Here is a 19115-nt window from a genome sequence, read left to right as displayed (position 1 = left end):
CGGTGACCCACACCTGTAATCCCAGCACTTTGAGAGGCTGAGGCTGGCGGATCACGAGGTCAGGAGTTCCAGACCAGCCTGGCCAACACGGTGAAACCCCATCTCTATTAAAACGATACAAAAATTAGCCAGGCATGGTGACGTGCGCCTGTAATCCCAGCTACTCGGGAGGCTGAGGTGGGAGAATTGCTTGAACCCAGGTGGTGGAGGTTGCAGTAAGCCAAGATTGTGCTACTGCACTCCAGCCTGGGTGACAGAGCCAGACTCAAAAAAAAAAAAAAAAAAAAGAAATCAGGCCGGGCGTGGTGGCTCATGCTTGTAATCTCAGCACTTTGGGAGGCCGAGGTGGGTGGATCACCTGAGGTCAGGAGTTCAAGACCAGCCTGGCCAACATGGTGAAACCCCATCTCTACAAAAATGCAAAAATTAGCTGGGCATAATGGCGGGCACCTGTAATCCCAGCTACTCGGGAGGCTGAGGCAGGAGAATCACTTGAACCTGGGAGGCGGAACTTGCAGTAAGTCAAGATCTTGCCACTGCACTCTACCCTGGGCGACAGAGTGAGACTACGTCTCAAAGAAAAAGAAGAAGAAATGAAAAGAAATCCCTTCCAACAGAGGACAAAAGAAATGTGATGTGCTCACATGTGCCCAGGCACACCCGGGTAAGCAATCTTACTCTCTGGGTACCGGCCTCCCAGGTATGCTGCGGTTCAAAGGCCATGCCCCAGTTCCCAAGCTCACATATTTGGGCTGCTTAGTTACAAATCCAGCGAGGCAGCAGCGTAGCAAAGGCATCTCAGTGGCCATATCTACCCCAGGGAGAATCCAGATATTTGTTCTGCTTATGTGGAAGGAGAGAAGTGTTCCTACCTGGTATGCCACCCCAGCCAGGGCAAAGAAAAGAAAGAAAAGAAAAAGAGAAAGAGAGAGAGAGAGAAAAGGAAGGAAGGAAGGAAGGAAGGAAGGAAGGAAGGAAGGAAGGAAGGAAGGAAGGAAGGAAGGAAGGGAGGGAGGGAGGGAGGGAGGGAGGGAGGGAGGGAGGGGCTAGGCGCGGTGGCTCACGCCTGTAATCACAACACTTTGGGAGGCCGAGGCAGGCAGATCGTGAGGTCAGAGACCAGCTTGGCCAACACAGTGAAACCCTGTCTCTACTAGAAATACAAAAATTAGCCGGCATGGTGGTGGGTGCCTGTAGTCCCAGCTACTCAGGAGGAGGCTGAGACAGGAGAATTGCTTGAACTCGGGAGGTGGAGGTTGCAGTGAGCTGAGATCACGCCACTGCACTCCAGCCTGGACGACAGAACGAGATTCTGTCTCCAAAAAAAAAAAAAAAAAAAAAGAGAAGGGCCCAAAGAAGGCTTGGAACCCAACCAGAAGGGCAGATGGAAGCCCAGAGCCTGGCTCCCTTGGTGCAGGGTCAGGTGAGGCTAACATGTGGGTTGCTGCAGTCACCTTTGGGCAAAAAGAGTGTCTCAAACTTTTCAACAGAGCTGGAGAATGTTCCGGAAAAGCAGAGAGCTTGCTAGCTAGGCATTTTCCTTCTACCCTTTTTTTTTTTTTTTTTTTTTTTTTAGTAGAGACGGGGTTTCACTGTGTTAGCCAGGATGGTCTCGATCTCCTGACCTTGTGATCCGCCCGTCTCGGCCTCCCAAAGTGCTGGGATTACAGGCTTGAGGCACCGCGCCTGGCCTCCATCTACCTTTTTAATCTCAAGCCTGCCTTAACCTTAACCTAGGCTACAGACCAACAGAGCCACAGGGGCCTGGGGTGACCATGTGGCCCTGCCTGGTCTTCTGGAGTCTTCTCTCCAGCACTAGATCCAGGATGGGGAAGAGCAGACCTGGGGAAGAGGCCGACTCTCCATCTGTCCATGGATGAGGCCCTTGCCCTCAGTCCCGGACAGGGCAGGGGCCTCCCAGCTGCTCCCTTTGATGCCCTGCCTCTTGCCGCCTGGAACGTTCTTACCAGCACCAAGAAAATTCTTCCCAACATGTTATTCTGGTCAGCAGGGCCATTCCTTAGGGGAGTAGAGTGCCTTAGGGGAACCACACTAGGTACCCTTCAAACCAACACCGACATCTTGTATTTTTAATTATGATCTTTTCCTTAGAACAGCAATGCCTGGGCCGGGTGCGGTGGCTCACGCCTGTAATCTCAACACTTTGGGAGGCCGAGGTGGGCGGCCTGATCGCCGAGGTTGGCGGCAAGATTGAGACCATCTGGCCAACATTGTATTTTTTCTATTTAAAATACAAAATATAGGCCGGGCGCGGTGGCTCAAGCCTGTAATCCCAGCACTTTGGGAGGCCGAGACGGGCGGATCACGAGGTCAGGAGATCGAGACCATCCTGGCTAACATGGTGAAACCCCGTCTCTACTAAAAATACAAAAAACTAGCCGGGCGACCTGGCGGGCGCCTGTAGTCCCAGCTACTCGGGAGGCTGAGGCAGGAGAATGGCGTGAACCCGGGAGGCGGAGCTTGCAGTGAGCTGAGATCCGGCCACTGCACTCCAGCCTGGGCGACAGAGCGAGACTCCGTCTCAAAAAAAAAAAAAAAATACAAAATATTAGCTGGGTGTGGTGGTGGGCGCCTGTAGTCCCAGGTACTCAGGAGGCTGAAGCAGGAGGATTGCTTAAACCCAGGAGGTGGAGGTTGCAATGAGCCAAGATCGTGGATGGTGCCACTGCACTCCAGCCTGGCGACAGAGCGAGACTCTGTCTCAAAAAAAGAAAAAAGAAAGAAGGAAAATAAAAGAAAAAGAAAGGAAAAGTAATGCATGTCCATTGCAAAATGTTTGGAGCAAAGTATAAAAAGAATAAAGTAAAAATCACCCTGAGTCCAGACGCAGTGGCTCACATCTATAATCCCAGCAATTTAGGAGGCAGGTGGATCACCTGAGGCCAGGAGTTCAAGACCAGCCTGGCCCAACATGGTGAAACCCTGTCTCTACCAAAAATACAGAAAATTAGCCGGGCATGGTGGTGCATGCCTGTAATCCCAGCTACTCCGGAGGCTGAGGCAGCAGAATTGCTTGAACCTGGGAGATAGAGGTTGCAGTGAGCAGAGATTGAGCCACTGCACTCCAGCCTGGGCAACACAGTTAGATTCCGTCTCAAAAAAACAAAAAGCTTTTACTCATGACTTTCAACATTTTCCTACAACTTAAAAAATCATTTGACTGGGTGTGGTGGCTCACGTCTGTAATCCCAGCACTTTAGGAGGCCAAGGCGGGCGGATCACGAGGTCAGGAGATCGAGACCATCCTGGCTAACATGGTGAAACCCCATCTCTACTAAAATACAAAAAATTAGCTGGGCGTGTGGCGGGTGCCTGTAGTCCCAGCTACTGGGGAGGCTGAGGCAGGAGAACGGCGTGAACCCAGGAGATGGAGCTTGTGAGCCGAGATCGCGCCATTGCACTCCAGCCCGGGCAACAGAGCGAGACTCCGTCTCAAAAAAAAAAAAAAAAAAAAAGAAAATCATTTATATTTGTCCTTTTTTTCTATGGGGATGTTAATCTTTTTCTTTCTTTTTTTTTTTTTACAGTAAACTATATATTAACTGAATATATACATACATATTTTTTGAGATGGAGTCTCACTCTGTCCCCAGGCTGGAGTGCTGTGGCGCTATCTCAGCTCACTGCAATCTCTGCCTCCCGGGTCCAAGTGATTCTCTTGCCTCAGCCTCCCGAGTAGCTGGGACTACAGGTGTCCGCCATGACATCTGGCTAATTTTTGTATTTTTAGTAGAGACGGGGTGTAGCCATGTTGGCCAGGCTGGTCTCAAACTCTTGACCTCAAGTGATCCGCCCGCCTTGGCCTCCCAGAATGCTGGGATTATAGGCGTGAGCCACCGTGCCCTTCCAATATTTCATTTAACATAATTTCAAAGTAGGTTTGTGCTCTAAGATGAGCAAAAGAAATTCTAAAGCTCATAAGATATTTTTTTTCTTTCCTTTTTTTTTTTTGAGACAGGGCCTGGCTCTGTCATCCAGGCTGGAGTGCAATGGTGTGATTTTGGCTCACTGCAACCTCTGCCTCCCAGGTTCAAGCGATGCTCCTGCCTCAGCCTCCCGAGCAGCTGGGATGGATTACAGGTGCCTGCCATGACACCCAGGTAATTTTTGTATTTTTAATAGAGACAGGGTTTCACCATGATGGTCAGGCTGGTCTCGAACTCCTGACCTCAAGCGATCTGCCCTCCTCGGCCTCCCAAAGTGCTGGGATGATAGGCGTGAGCCACCACGTCCAGACCTTTTTTTTTTTTTTTTTTTTCACACTGTTCCTCTGGGTGAGGAATGAGGTTTCAGGGCCCTCAATGTTGACAACTAACATTTAACCCTTGAGATTTTACCTGGAGATAAAGAAAGAAAAGCTAACATGAGTATACAAGGATTGCGTTGCCTATCTGCTGCCTCTGTAGGGTTGCTGTGGTGATGACTGACTTTCCACCTCCCCCAGTTTGGTGGTTTTATTTATTTATTTATTTATTTAAGTGAAATGGCAGAAATGCAAAAATGCTGCACTTATCTCTCTTAAGACATTGAAAATAGTGGAAGCTTGCAGATTTTTAATTCTTCTTAGGTCCAAGCTGGCACTAGACTGCTACCAAAGGGGTCTGTTCAACATGCTAATTCCAGGCTTGGGGACCATCAGCAAACTGCAATTAAACCTGTGGGCATGCATCTTCCAGAGTGGCAGAATCTCATTCCCATATGCCCACCAAGGCTCCAGCTGTAGCTGCGAAAACCCAAATGTTCCCTGGATCTCGAGACGGCTAATAAGCACTCAGGCCTGCTGCGCTGCCGAAGAGAGCCCCACAGCCAGAGAGGCACACGGCCTGCTTCACACAGCCGACAACCCCACCGGAAACATCCAGTGCTGGGAGCCAAGGCCAAACCAATGCAAAGGCTCTATTGAGCCAGAGTCCTGCACCGAGACTACCCCAGGCGTGACCGCCCTCCCGAAGGTTCAAACCAGTGCAAAGGTGCTGTTGAGCCAGAGTCCTGCACCGACACTACCCCAGAAGTGACCGCCCTCCTGAAGGTCCAAACCAGTGCAAAGGTGCTATGGAGCCAGAGTGCTGCACCTAGACTACCCCGGGCATGCGCCGCCCTCCTGAAGGTCCGCGCGGGTCGACGAGGGTGCACAAGTTGCGGGGGGCTGCACAGCAAGGTCTCCTTCAGCTTTCTTTGTTTTAATTCTTTTATTTTTATAGAGACAGGGTCTCACTCTATTGCCCAGGCTGGTCGTGAACTCCTGGACTCAAGCAATCCTTCCACCTCAGCTTCCCAAAGTGCGATGATTATTGGCATGAGCCACTGCACCCGGCCAATCTTTGTATACTGATTTTGTGAAAGCTCTTTATGTATTAAAGACATTCACAGGCAGGGCGCAGGGGCTCCCACCTGTAATCCCAGCACTTTGAGAGGCCGAGGCGGGTGGATCACCTGAGGTCAGGGGTTCGAGACCAGCCTGGCCAACATGGTGAAACCTCGTCTTTACTAAGAATAAAAAAATTAGCCGGACATGGTGGCAGGTGCCTGTAATCCCAGCTACTTGGGAAGCTGAGGTAGAAAAATCGTTGAACCCCAGAGGCAGAAGTTGCAATGAGCCAAGATCGTGCCACTGCACTCCAGCCTGGGTGACAGAGCGAGACTCTGTCTCAAAAAATAATAAAAATAAAATAAAGATATTCACAGTTCTCTATACTATGAATAAATTTTCCTAGTTTGTCATTTAACTTCTTAATTCATGGTATTTTGTTTTCTTTTTGAGATGGAGTTTCACTCTTGTTGCCGAGGCTGGAGTGCAATGGCGCAAACTCGGCTCACTGCAACCTCCACCTCCTGGGTTCACGTGATTCTCCTGCCTCAGCCTGCCGAGTAGCTGGGATTATAGGCACGTGCCACCACGTCTGGCTAATTTTTGTATTTTTAGTAGAGACAGGGTTTCACCATGTTGGCCAGGCTGGTGTCAAACTCCTGACCTCAGGTGATCCACCCCCCTTGGCCTCCCAAAGTGCTGGGATTATAGGCGTGAGCCACCGTGCCTGGCCGAGGGTTTTAAAGATCATAAATAGGGTATTAACAATAGTTGCTATTATATGTGTTACGACTTAATCATAAGGAAAATCTTCTGGTCAGGCTGCTCCTGGGCACAGTCAATGAGGAAAGTGTCCTCTGGCAGGCACCACAGCTTTGGGAGGAAGAAAAGGAAGCCAACTACAGGATAAAACACAAATTAGTATTCCCCTTTAAATAAATAATTAGTGTCCACAGAGACAGCCTTTCTCCTCCCATACTTGGTACTCTATTGTGGCCACACACTGACTGCTGTCAGGATGTTTATGCTTTGGGCTTCACTGGTCAAGGTCACCCTTCAGGTTCTCTTCAGAGAGATTTCTTTTGACACAAATGCTAGGTACTCCCCAAAAGCTGAAACACACTTTTGACCACCTATTTAAAAACTTCTGGCCGGGCGCGGTGGCTCAAGCCTGTAATCCCAGCACTTTGGGAGGCCGAGACGGGCGGATCACAAGGTCAGGAGATCGAGACCATCCTGGCTAACATGGTGAAACCCCGTCTCTACTAAAAATACAAAAAACTAGCCGGGCGAGGTGGCGGGCGCCTGTAGTCCCAGCTACTTGGGAGGCTGAGGCAGGAGAATGGCGTGAACCCGGGAGGTGGAGCTTGCAGTGAGCTGAGATCCGGCCACTGCACCCCAGCCTGGGCGACAGAGCAAGGCTTCTTCTCAAAAAAAAAAAAAAAAAAAAACTTTTATTGGTCAAAAAACACCATGAGGCCGGGCGCGGTGGCTCACACCTGTAATCCCAGCACTTTGGGAGGTCAAGGCAGGTGGATCACCTGAGGTCAGGAGTTCGAGACCAGCCTGGCCAACATGGTGAAACCCCGTTTCTACTAAAAATACAAAAAATTAGCCAGGCGTGGTGGTGGGTGCCTATAATCCCAGCTACTCGGCAGGCTGAGGCGGGAGAATGGCTTGAACCCAGGAGGCGGAGGTTGCAGTGAGTTGAGATCGCGCCATTGCACTCCAGCCTGGGCAATAAGAGTGAAACTCTGCCTCAAAAAAAAAAAAAAAAAAAAAAAAAAAAAAAAAAAAAACTTAAAGATTGGAAAAGTCAAGGGACTCCCCCAAGCTAGTAATGGTCAAACTGGGGATTCAAGCCAGGCCAAGTCTCTGTGCGTAGCCCCAGACCACACTGCCTCTCTGGAACCTCCTGTGGCCCCGACTAATACACACTTCAGTTTGGATCCTACGGCTTTTACATGTGCCTTATTAAGATCCAATTTGCACCCTTCAACTACAGGTTTATTTTTCATTTATTTATTTATTTATTTATTTGAGACAGAGTCTTGCTCTGAGGCAGGAGTGCAGTGTCATGATCTTGGCTCACTGCAAGCTCCACCTCCCGGGTTCACGCCATTCTCCTGCCTCAGCCTCCTGAGTAGCTGGGACTACAGGCGCCTCCACTACGCCCAGCTAATTTTTTTGTATTTTTAGTAGAGATGGGATTTCACCATGTTAGCCAGGATAGTCTCGATCTCCTGACCTCGTGATCCGCCCGTCTCAGTCTCCCAAAGAGCTGGGATTACAGACGTGAGCCACTGCGGCTGGCCTCCTTATTTATTTTTTGAGACAGTCTTGCTCTGTCGCCCAGGCTAGAGTGCAGTGGCACGATCTCAGCTCACTGCAAACTCCACCTCCCCGGTTCAAGCGATTCTCCTGCCTCAGCCTCCCAAGTAGCTGGGATTACAGGCACCTGCCACCACGCCCAGCTAATTTTTTAAATATTTTTAGTAGAGACGGGGTTTCGCCATGTTGGCCAGGCTGGTCTCGAACTCCTGACTTCAGGTGATCCACCCACCTCGGCCTCCCAAAGTGCTGGGATTACAGGCGTGACCCACCGCGCCGGTCATTTTTTAAAATTTATTTTTAGAGATGAGGTCGTGCTATATTGCCCCGGCTGGAGCGCAGTGGCTCTTCACAAGCGTGATCCCTCTGCTGAATAGCAGGACACTTTTGACCTGCTCTGTTTCTGACCTGGGCCGGTTCAGCCCTCCTTAAGCAACCTGGTGGTCCCCCACCCGCCGGAGATCACCATATTGATGCTGAACTTAGCAGAGACGTCTCATCAACACAGCACAGAACTCCTGGGCTCAACTGATCTGCCCACCTCATCCTCCTGAGTAGCTGAGACGACAGGGGATGCCACCATGCCCAGATCTGCCCACCTCATCCTCCTGAGTAGCTGAGATGACAGAGGGATGCCACCGTGCCCAGATCTGCCCACCTCATCCTCCTGAGTAGCTGAGACGACAGGGGATGCCACCGTGCCCAGATCTGCCCACCTCATCCTCCTGAGTAGCTGAGATGACAGGCGGATGCCACCGTGCCCAGATCTGCCCACCTCATCCTCCTGAGTAGCTGAGATGACAGGCGGATGCCACCATGCCCAGTCCCCATCTAGAGATTTCTTACATTTCTTCTGAAGCTCCTTTTAGGCGCATCTGCCCCCTGCCCTCACCTCCTGCTGGCCGCCTTCGGCTGACCTCCCCACGGTCCAGCGCCACAGTATCGAGTGGGCTGGCATTTCCCGTGGACTCCCGTGGGTCATCCTCACATCTGGATCACTCCCCACATTTCCCCTCTCGCTCACTCGCTTCCCAGCCTCCCTGCCACTGCCGGTCTCAGCTGCGCATAATGGCTATTCGGAAGCTGCAGTGCCAGAGTGAGGGCTGAGTGCTGAGCAGAGCGCTAGTGTGGGCCTCGAGGGCTGGTGGAGGAGAAGCGGGAAGCCAGAGCTGTGCTGCAATGAGATGCCGGTGAAGACACACAGCAGACGCTGTTTCCTGACTCACCACCACACTCATAGGTGGGAGTACAAGCCCCGCTTCCAGCCCTCGGGTGCTTCCCACAGCCCCCTTGCCATCTCCGTGCGGGTCAGAGCTGGAGTGGGCAGCACCTGTCCTGCCGGCCTGGGCTGCGCAGCCTCCATGTGGCCTCACTCACAGGGAAGCCCATGACTCTCTCTCAGCCCCCTGGCTGCAGCATAAACAGGCTGGACCGTGTGACCTTCCCAGACAGGAAAACAGCAGCTGCAGGCAGCCCCTCCCCTGGCATTCTGGCCATAGAGCATGGCCACCGGACAGGAGTGCCCGGAGGGCCAAGGCCCTGGGACAGTGCGGACGGGGGAGCTTCTCTTAGATGCTGGACGTATGTGCCTTTTGGCCCAGGGCAGGCCATGGCATTGCAGGCAGGCAGAAACAAGGGGCCACTGTGGCACCCCAGGCCCTGACTTTTCACATCCACGGCCTCCCGAGTCCTCCCTGGCCTGCAGGAGGCTGGGGAGCTGAGCGGTGGGTGGAGGCTGGCACAACCTGCACAGGCCAGGATCCCGGAGCAGGTAGACTCGGCCAGGCTGGGCTGTTCCTACCCACAGCAACCAGGTACCTCCAAGCACACAGTGCCCAGGAAAAGGTCCTTGTGCTCACCTTTCTGCTTCAGTGCTGAAGGGAGAGGAAGGGCATATGCTCCCCTCCCCCTGCCACCTCCCATGCCTTCCCAGCCAGGTCTAGCCCTGCCAGTGCAACTGCCTTTTCTGTCCAGCCCTGAACGTGGTCACATGCTGCAGCAAATTCATGAGACAGAACCCTCAGATGGCAAATTCTCCCCAAACCAACGGCAAGCAGCTGACTGCCTGAGCTTCCCCAAGGCACAGGCCAGAAACAGAGGAAGGTGGGGAGGCAGAACAGGCACTGGGCACTGGCAAGTCCGGCTCACCAGGCACCTAGACCCTCCAGAGCCGGCCGGGGGGCACCGCGGGACCCTCTCCTGGCTGCAGAAGCGGGGTCTACTGAGCCGGGGCGCTAAACTCCTGTCCCCTTTCTGGGCGCATCTGCCACCCTGCCCTCCTCTCTAGGATCTGAAGACGGATGTGCATCCTCTTCACTTCCCTCAGATCTCAACTCCCATGAAATCATGTCTTCCTCAGAGTCAGACTTGAAGAAATCAAAAGGGAAAAGCCACAGAGAAATGTTTCATCAGGGAGCCTGGCAACATTTTGAAACCTCCTTTTCTGTGTGGCTTCTGCTCGGAACTCCCCGTCCCACCCACGGGGACAGGGTCAGCGTCACGGAGTGGAAATGGCAGGTTCACAATTTTGGCTGCAGCTGCTCCCATCTCTAAGCAACCGAGGCTCCGGGTTGGAGGGTGGCAACCCAAAGATGCGGCCTCAGCCGCCAGCCGTGTTTGTGCTGCAGCCGATGAAGCGAGCGCAAAGGGCTGTACAAACGTGAGGCGTTGAGCAAACATGGAGTGTGCCATCCAGCTGTCCCGCGGGAGGCTGTGGCTCCACACCATGGGGAGTGCTCTGCCCCCGTGGAGTGACCTGGTGTCCGCCCTCCACGGATGCTACGTGGTGGCCCAGGCCCTGTGCCACAGGGCCCTGGGAGAGCCAGCACTGGCTACTGGGCAGCGCATGGACGTGAGAGCCACCTTTGTCCCTCGGAGCCTCCACTTGGGAAGGAAAAGCCACCCACGGGTGCCGACCTCTCGGGCCCTGGAAGGAGGGCTCGCAGCCATCTCCTCCTGGACTACGAGGAAAAGGCGTGTGCCCACTTGGAGCCCCCCTCCACCAGCGGGGGTAACAGCTCGCAGCCCCTGGTCATCGGTATTTAGACCATAGCCCATGCAGCACAGAGCCCCCTGGGACCCAGGAAGTCCCCAAATTAAGGTTTCCACGGCAACGCCATCCCCCAGATTCTTAGGTTATCACAGAGCTATTATCCACGGCCCCAACATGGTTGTTAAAGATTGGAGTTAGAAATTCCTTTTTTGTTGTTGTTGTTGAGAGGGAGTCTCACTCTGTCGCCCAGGCTGGAGTGCAGTGGCTCACTGCAAGTTCCGCCTCCTGGGTTCACACCATTCTCCTGGCTCAGCCTCCGAGTAGCTGGGACTACAGGCACCCGCCACCATGCCCGGCTAGTTTTTTCTGTGTTTTTAGTAGAGATGGGGTTTCACCGTGTTAGCCGGGATGGTCTCGATCCCCTGACCTCGTGATCGGCCCGCCCCGGCCTCCCGAAGTGCTAGGATTACAGGCTCAATGAGCCACCGCACCCGGCTGGAGTTAGAAATTCCTAAAGGCGACCCTGGAGACTCCTCTGTCCCCAAAATTAGAACATGGGTGGGAGACACACACAGAAAGTGCCATTGTGCCCCGAGCTTGGCGTCTCCAGGAGCCGATCCCAACAGTTCTGCTTTCTCAAGGCCTGGGTTGTCTCGCAATGAGATTCCACTCTGCTCAGCAGAAGCCCTGGTCAGCCCAAGGGTGTTGCTCAACTGTTTCGGCCCTGTCCTCCCTGACCTCATTTCCCTCTCGGGGTCTGTTCTCAAGGAGCCGGCCCTGGAGCCCTCATCAGAGGCCTCATGGGACAGGGGAATGCCCACGGAGCTCCCTCCAGCCCTGGGGGGAGGGGGAAAGAGACGACTTAGAAGGAGGGCTGGCCCCTGCAGCCAGAGGGTGTGGGTGTGAAGGGTGGGTGTCAGCACATGCCCTCAGATGAGGAACAGTGACGTAGCAGCTTCTTGGGGCCTCTAGACCAAGGGTTGGCAAACTTTTTCCATAAAGGACCAGACAGTAGACTTTTTTTTTTTTTTTGAATCAGAGTCTCGCTCTGTCACCCAGGCTGGAGTGCAGTAGCACAATCTCAGCTCCCTGCAACCTCCGCCTCCCGGGTTCAAGCGATTCTCCTGCCTCAGCCTCCTGAGTAGCTGGGACTACAGGCACTCGCCACCACGTCTGGCTACTTTTCGCATTTTTAGTCGAGACGAGGTTTTACCATGTTGGCCAGGCTGGTCTCAAACTCATGAGCTCAGGTGATGCACCCGCCTCGGCCTCCCAAAGTGCTGGGATTATAGGCGTGAGCTACTGTGCCTGGGCTTTACAAGCCATATGGTCTCTGTCACAACTGCGTAACTCTCCCGCTATAGCACAAAAGCAGCCACAGACAGGAGCAAACAGGCACAGCCCTGCCCCATGAAGCTTTGTTTACAAAAACAGGCGGTGGCCTGGGCTTGGCCTGGCAATGGTGACCCCTGCTCTAGCTCAAAACATGAAAATCCTGAAGAACAAACCAGCAGCCTCCCTTAGGCAGACCTCTCATAGCCAAACACTTTACATGGTGATCAGGTGACTCTCTTGCCTGGTCACTATCTAGCCTGTGTAGCTTTTTGCCTTCAGTGGGAGAGCAAAGAGTGAATAGAAACCCTCCTGCCGCAGTGGTTTGTGTGTTTTTTTTTTTTGACATGGAGTCTCACTCTGCCACCCAGGCTGGAGTGCAGTGGTGCGATCTCAGCTCACTGCAACCTCCGCCTCCCGGGTTCAAGCAATTCTCCCGCCTCAGCCTCCCGAGTAGCTGGAATTACAGGTGCCCGCCACCATCCCAGGCTAATTTTTGTATGTTTAGTACAGATGGGGTTTCACCATGTTGGCCAGGTTGGTCTTGAACTCCTCGCCTCAGGTGATCCACCTGCCTCGGTCTCCCAAAGTGCCGGGATTACAGGCGTGAGTCACCGTGCCTGGCCACCGCAGTGGTTTTTAGCCGTCACACAGACCTGCCAGAGGCCAGTGAAAGTAATGGACCCTCCCCTCCAGAAAGACACAGCTGAGCGGCACCTACACACGATTTGTTGGCACGGAATTTCAAGGGTGCGCACGGTCCTCCTGAAACTTACTCATGGACCATGTAGAGCCCTGAAAACCCCAGGGTAAGATCTCTTGCTCGCTCGGGAAGAACACCAGTTTCTCTGTATTTGAAAGAGCTCTTACAAGTCACTAAATACTAATAATAATAAAATCAAGAGCACCGTAGAAAAATAGACAAATGACACAAAGAAGCAATTCACAGAAGAAATGCCAATGACCAACGAAGAGGAGAAAAGATGCTCCGTCTCACTAATAATGAAATAAATTTTAAAAACGGTATATCATGTTTCATCGGATCAGAGTGGCTATGTTTGAAAGATGAATGACATGGCACTGGAAGGGACATGGAGAAAAAGGCACTCGTGTGCACGCTGGTGGGCTTGGGGTGGCAGGCAGGCTTTTTTTTTTTGAGACGGAATTTCACTCTTGTTGCCCAGGCTGGAGTGCAATGGCGCAATCTCGACTCGCTGCAACCTCCGCCTCCTGGGTTCAAGCAATTCTCCTGCCTCATCCTCCGGAGTAGCTGGGATTACAGGCACCTGGCACCACGCCTGGCTAATTTTTGTATTTTTAGTAGAGACGGGGTTTCGCCTTTTTGACCAGACTGGTCTCAAACTCCTGACCTCAGGTGATCTGCCTGCCTCAGCCTCCCAAAGTGCTGGGATGACAGGCGTGAGCCACAGTGCCCAGCCAGATGACCTTTTTAGAAGGCTATTTAACAGTACATATTAAATTTTAAAACATGCTAATCCTGTGGCCCAGCACTTCCACTGCCAGGAACTTATTTTACAGAAATACATGTACAGGGATGTTAACTTCAGCAGCATTCATAAATTAGAAAAATTGGAAACCAAGCCAAAAGTCCATTAGTAGGAAACTGATTGAATAAATGATGGTCCATCTATATTAAAGAATAATACAGAACTGCTTAATAATAAGGCAGATTTCTAAGTACCGACAGGAAAGGATGTAAAAGATACATTAAGGGAGGCCGGGCGCAGTGGCTCACGCCTGTAATCCCAGCACTTTGGGAGGCCGAGGCGGGCGGATCACGAGGTCAGGAGATCGAGACCATCCTGGCTAACATGGTGAAACCCTGTCTCTACAAAAAATACAAAAAATTAGCTGGGCGTGGTGGCAGGAACCTGTGGTCCCAGCTACTTGGGAGGCTGAGGCAGGAAAATGGCGTGAACCCGGGAGGCGGAGCTTGCAGTAAGCCAAGATCATGCCACTGCACCCCAGCCTGGGTGACAGAGGGAGACTCTGTCTCAAAAACAACAAAAAAAGATATGTTAAGAGAAAAGGCAAGTTATCAGTTTTGTTTTTTTTTTTTAACAAAAAGAATAACACTGGTATATGCAGATCTTTTAAATACTGAAGAAATATATTTCAAACTGAAGACAGGCTTACAGAATTTTTTTTTCTTAAGCAGAGTTTTGATCTTGTTGCCCAGGCTGGGGTGCAATGCCGCGGTCTCGGCTCACCACAACCTCCACCGTCCAGGTTCAAGCAATTCTCCTGCCTTAGTCTTGCCCCTTTTTTGACTTTCTTTCTTTCAACCCCACCTTCCTTCTGCCTCCCTCACATCAAGAAGCAGCACATTTTGTGATTTCCTGAGGCTTCCAACAAGGGGGTGCTCAGTACCCCGAGGAAACATCTCCCTCAGGCGACTGTCTGTGCCTGGGCATGGAGGAAAACAAGAGGAGGAGAAGCCCAGGTGTTCCCCTGAGTTTTCCATCTGGCTCTGGACAAAGGCAAAGTTTGGGGCAGTTCCACGGGAGGCAGGTGTTCAGGCTGCTCCATGAGCCGAAGCTCCCAGAGACCCTGATGACAGCTGCCGAGGAAAACAGGAAAAGAAAGAGGGCGGCAGCGTTTTGTCTTCCTGCCTCTGCCTTCCTTGGGCACATGGCTAGTGAGCTGCTTCCTCAGCGTCAAAGCCCAGATCAGAAGGCAGGGAATGTCAGCCGGGCACAGGGGCTCACCCCTGTCATCCCAGCACTTTGGGAGGCCGAGGCGGGTGGATCACCTGAGGTCAGGAGATCGAGACCAGCCTGACCAACATGGAGAAACCCCGTCTGTACTAAAAATACAAAAATTAGCTGGGCGTGGTGGCGGGCGCCCATAGTCCCAGCTACTCGGGAGGCTGAGGCAGGAGAATCGCTTGAACTTGGGAGGCAGAGGTTGCAGCAAGCCGAGATCGCGCCACTGCACTCCAGCCTGGGCGGCAGAGCAAGACTCCGTCTCAGAAAAACAAACAACAAAAAGGTAAGGGATTGTGAGAGCCACGCCCTGCTGCCTGTAGGGACCTCAGCTGAGGAGGCCCTGCTGGGCTCTGCTGCCAGAACACCTCATCCATAGCCCCTTTACAGTCTGGGACATCCAGGCACATGCAGGCACATGGAAGGCAAGGACACAGAAACCAGTCAAAGCGGCCTCAAATTTAGAAGCGGATTACTGAACTGCAGAGCTTTAAAAAGTCCGTACTCGGCCGGGCGCGGTGGCTCAAGCCTGTAATCCCAGCACTTTGGGAGGCCGAGATGGGCGGATCACGAGGTCAGGAGATGGAGACCATCCTGGCGAACACGGTGAAACCCCGTCTCTACTAAAAAAATACAAAAATCTAGCCGGGCGAGGTGGTGGGCGCCTGTAGTCCCAGCTACTCCAGAGGCTGAGGCAGGAGAATGGCGTAAACCCGGCAGGCGGAGCTTGCAGTGAGCTGAGATCCGGCCACTGCACTCCAGCCCGGGGGACAGAGCGAGACTCCGTCTCAAAAAAAAAAAAAAAAGTCCGTACTCACTGTTAATGAGGTGAAGGTCATACACATCCCGCCAAAGCCATTCAGAGCCAGGGCGATGAAGATGAGCACGGAGAGAGCTGTAGGGAAATGGAAAGCTCGTGAGTGGACACCCCAGCCGAGCTCCCGGGAAACCGGGACCAGCCCAGAGTCCTGGGCAGTGCAGGCTCCCAGTAAATCCAGTAAATGCAGGCTGGGGTTAGTACCTGACATCTGGGGAGTGGAACTGACCCTTTCTCACCCCCTTCCTCTAGCCTATTTCTTTTTTCTTTTTTAATTGAGACGGAGTTTTGCTCTTGTCGCCCAGACTGGAGTGCAGTGGCACAATCTTGGCTCACTGCAACCTCTGACTCCTGGGTTCAAGTGATTCTCCTGCCTCAGCCTCCCAAGTAGCTGGGATTACAGGCATGCGCCACCACACCCGGCTAATTTTTGTATGTCACGCCATGTTGGCCAGGCTGGTCTTGAACTCCTCGCCAGAGGTGATCTGCCTGTCTTAGCCTCCCAAAGTGCTAAGATTACAGGCGTGAGCCAGCGCGCCCGGCCTCCTCTTGCCTATTTCACAGAGCTTGGGCTCTTGCAAAAGGTCCACACCCATCTTCTTTCCTCCAATTAATAGTAGCAGTGTCCAGGCAGTGACTCACGCCTAGAAATCCAACACTTCGGGAGGCTGAAGCAGGAGAATTGCTTGAGCCCAGGGGTTCAAGAACAGCCCGGAGGCCGGGCACAGTGGCTCATGCCTGTGATCCCAGCACTTTGGGAGGCCAAGGCAGGCGCATCACCTGAGGTCCGGAGTTCGAGACCAGCCTGACCAACATGGAGAAACCCTATCTCTACTAAAAATACAAAATTAGCTGGGCATGGTGGCGCACGCCTGTAATCCCAGCTACTCCAGAGGCTGAGGCAGGAGAATGGCTTGAACCTGGGAGGCGGAGGTTGCTGTGAGCCAAGATCACGCCATTGCACTCTAGCCTAGGTAACAGGAGCGAAACTCGTCTCAAAAAAAAAAAAAAAAAAAAAAGAACAGCCCAGGCAACAAAGTGAGACCTCATCTCTAAAAAAAAAAAAATTAAAAATTAGCCAGGTGTGGGTGTGCATGCCTGCAGTCCCAGCTACTCTGGAGGCTGAAGTGGGAGGATCACTTGAGCCCGGGAGGTCCAGGGTGCAGTAAGCTGTGACTGCACCACTGCACTCCAGCCTGGGTGACAGAGAGACCCTGTCTCTAAAACAAAACAACAACAACAACAAAAACAAACATAAGCAGCAAGCAGGAGGCCTAAAGAAGCTACTTCACCAAAATCAAAAGTATAGGTTCTTGAAAATCAGTAGATGAGCCTGGCTAAGATTTTGGTGAAACTCAAGTCCTTTTTTGGTGTTTGCACTACAAGTCCTTAAAACAATGGCTCCACCTGAACAGGGTTGTGGACCAGGTGGCTTCTAAGCCATCCTTCATGCTTTGGCCCGTGCTGCCTGGAGGGGACTCGGCTCGTGACTTCTGCACACACTGAGGACCGTGCCCCTGCAGCCGGCCTGGTTCTTAGAACTTGCCTCTCGGGTTGGCATCAGTGAGGGACTGGCTTGGTTTGGTGATGAGGTGGAAATTGCTCATACCCTGGAGCTCCTGTCTAGGGTGGCTGCTCTCTGATCCCCCCATCCGTTTGAGATAAGTAACTGAGTAGAGGCCTAACAGGTGTCCCCTCTAACTTGAGCAGCGAGCAGCAGGCCCAGGACAGTGTCCGAGAGCAGGTGGGCCTGGGAGCAGCTCGGGGCACTCTCTCCCCAGTCCCTGATGAAAGATGGAGGAAGGGCACACTCACTGTTTGGGTTATTGGCTCCATATGCAATCAGCAAGCAGGAAACCGCAAAGCAGGCGCTAAAACCAAGCAGAAACGGAATGTTATTGACCACTATGACTTTATTCCGTGTTTTTGTTTTTTTTTTTTTTGTCATTTTTGGTTTTTCTTGAGACGGAGTCTCGCTCTGTCTCCCAGGCTGGAGTGCAGTGGCGCAATCTCGGCTCACTGCAAGCTCCGCCTCCCGGGTTCACGCCATTCTCCTGCCTCAGCCTCCCCGAGTATCTGGGACTACAGGTGCCCGCCACCACACCCGGCTAACTTTTGTATTTTTAGTAGAGACAGGGTTTCACCCTGTTAGCCAGGATGGTCTCGATCTCCTGACCTCGTGATCCGCCCGCCTCGGCCTCCCAAGTGCTGTGATTACAGGCGTGAGCCACTGCACCTGGCCTTTTTCTGATTTTTCTTTTTTTTTTTGAGATGGAGTCTCGCTCTATGGCCCAGGCTTGAGTGCAGTGGCGTGGTCTCCGCTCACTGCAAGCTCTGCCTCCCGGGTTCAGGCCATTCTCCTGCCTCAGCCTCCCGTGTAGCTGGGACTAGAGGCACCTGCCACCACACCTGGCTAATTTCTTTTTGTATTTTTGGTAGAGACGGGGTTTCACCCTGTTAGCCAGGATGGTCTCAATCTCCTGACCTCGTGATCCGCTCGCCTCGGCCTCCCAAAGTGCTGGGATTACAGGCGTGAGCCACTGCGCCTGGCCTTTTTCTGGTTTTTCTTGAGACGGAGCCTCGCTCTGTCGCCCAGGCTGGAGTACAATGGCGCAATCTTGGCTCACTGCAAGCTCCGCCTCCCAGGTTCAAGCATTTCTCCTGCCTCAGCCTCCTGAGTAGCTGGAATATTACAGGTACGTGCCACCACGCCTGGCTAATTTTTGTATTTTTAGTGGAGATGGAGTTTTGCCACATTGGCCAGGCTGGTCTTGAACTCCTGGCCTCAGGTGATCCGCCCACCTCTGCCTCCCAAAATGCTGGGATGACAGGCATGAGCCACCATGGCCAGCCCATTTTCATTTATATTTTTGTATATGTATTATAAAGCACATTAAGAATGCCATAGGGGGCTGGGAGCCACTGCACTCCGGCTGCAGTTGCTTGGGCAAGAGCAAAACTCCATCTCAAAAGAAAAAAAAAAGAAAAAAAGAATGGCATAGGGGCCAGGCACAATGGCTGACGCCTGTAATCCCAGCACTTTGGGAGGCCGAGACGGGTGGATCACCTGAGGCCAGGAGTTCGAAACCAGCCTGGCCAACATGGTAAAACCCTGTCTCTACTAAAAATACAAAAATTAGCTGGGTATGGTGGTGGGCACCTGTAATCCCAGGCACTCGAGAGGGTAAGACAGGAGAATCGCTTGAACTGAGGAGGCAGAGGTTGCAGTGAGCCAAGATCGCGCCACTGCACTCCAGCCTGGGTGACAGAGCAAGACTCTGTCTTGAAAAAAAAAAAAAAGGCCGGGCGCGCTGGCTCAAGCCTGTAATCCCAGCACTTTGGGAGGCCGAGACGGGCGAATCACAAGGTCAGGAGATCGAGACCATCCTGGCTAACACGGTGAAACCCCGTCTCTACTAAAAAATACAAAAAACTAGCCGGGCGAGGTGGCGGGTGCCTGTAGTCCCAGCTACTCGGGAGGCTGAGGCAGGAGAATGGTGTAAACCTGGGAGGCGGAGCTTGCAGTGAGCTGAGATCCGGCCACTGCACTCCAGCCCGGGCGACAGAGCGAGACTCCGTCTCAAAAAA

At 52.7% G+C, this 19115-nt stretch overlaps 1 protein-coding gene across 4 annotated transcripts in view; it reads right to left on the bottom strand.

Moving 5' to 3' along the window:
• The window catches only part of SLC43A2 (solute carrier family 43 member 2), a 57317-nt gene that overhangs the window by 24703 nt on the left and 13499 nt on the right, over positions 1–19115 (bottom strand). For all 4 annotated transcript variants that reach the window (XM_010373504.2, XM_010373507.2, XM_010373506.2 and 1 more), the window contains exons 4-5: positions 17343–17398; positions 15529–15605 (exon numbers count right to left, since the gene is read on the bottom strand). In XM_010373504.2, coding sequence (XP_010371806.1) covers positions 15529–15605; positions 17343–17398 — 133 coding nt within the window. The remainder of the gene's footprint in view (positions 1–15528; positions 15606–17342; positions 17399–19115) is intronic.

Source organism: Rhinopithecus roxellana, chromosome 19, assembly GCF_007565055.1.
Source record: "Rhinopithecus roxellana isolate Shanxi Qingling chromosome 19, ASM756505v1, whole genome shotgun sequence".
Taxonomy (NCBI): Eukaryota; Metazoa; Chordata; class Mammalia; order Primates; family Cercopithecidae; genus Rhinopithecus; species Rhinopithecus roxellana.
This window is presented reverse-complemented; position numbering and strand designations above follow the sequence as displayed.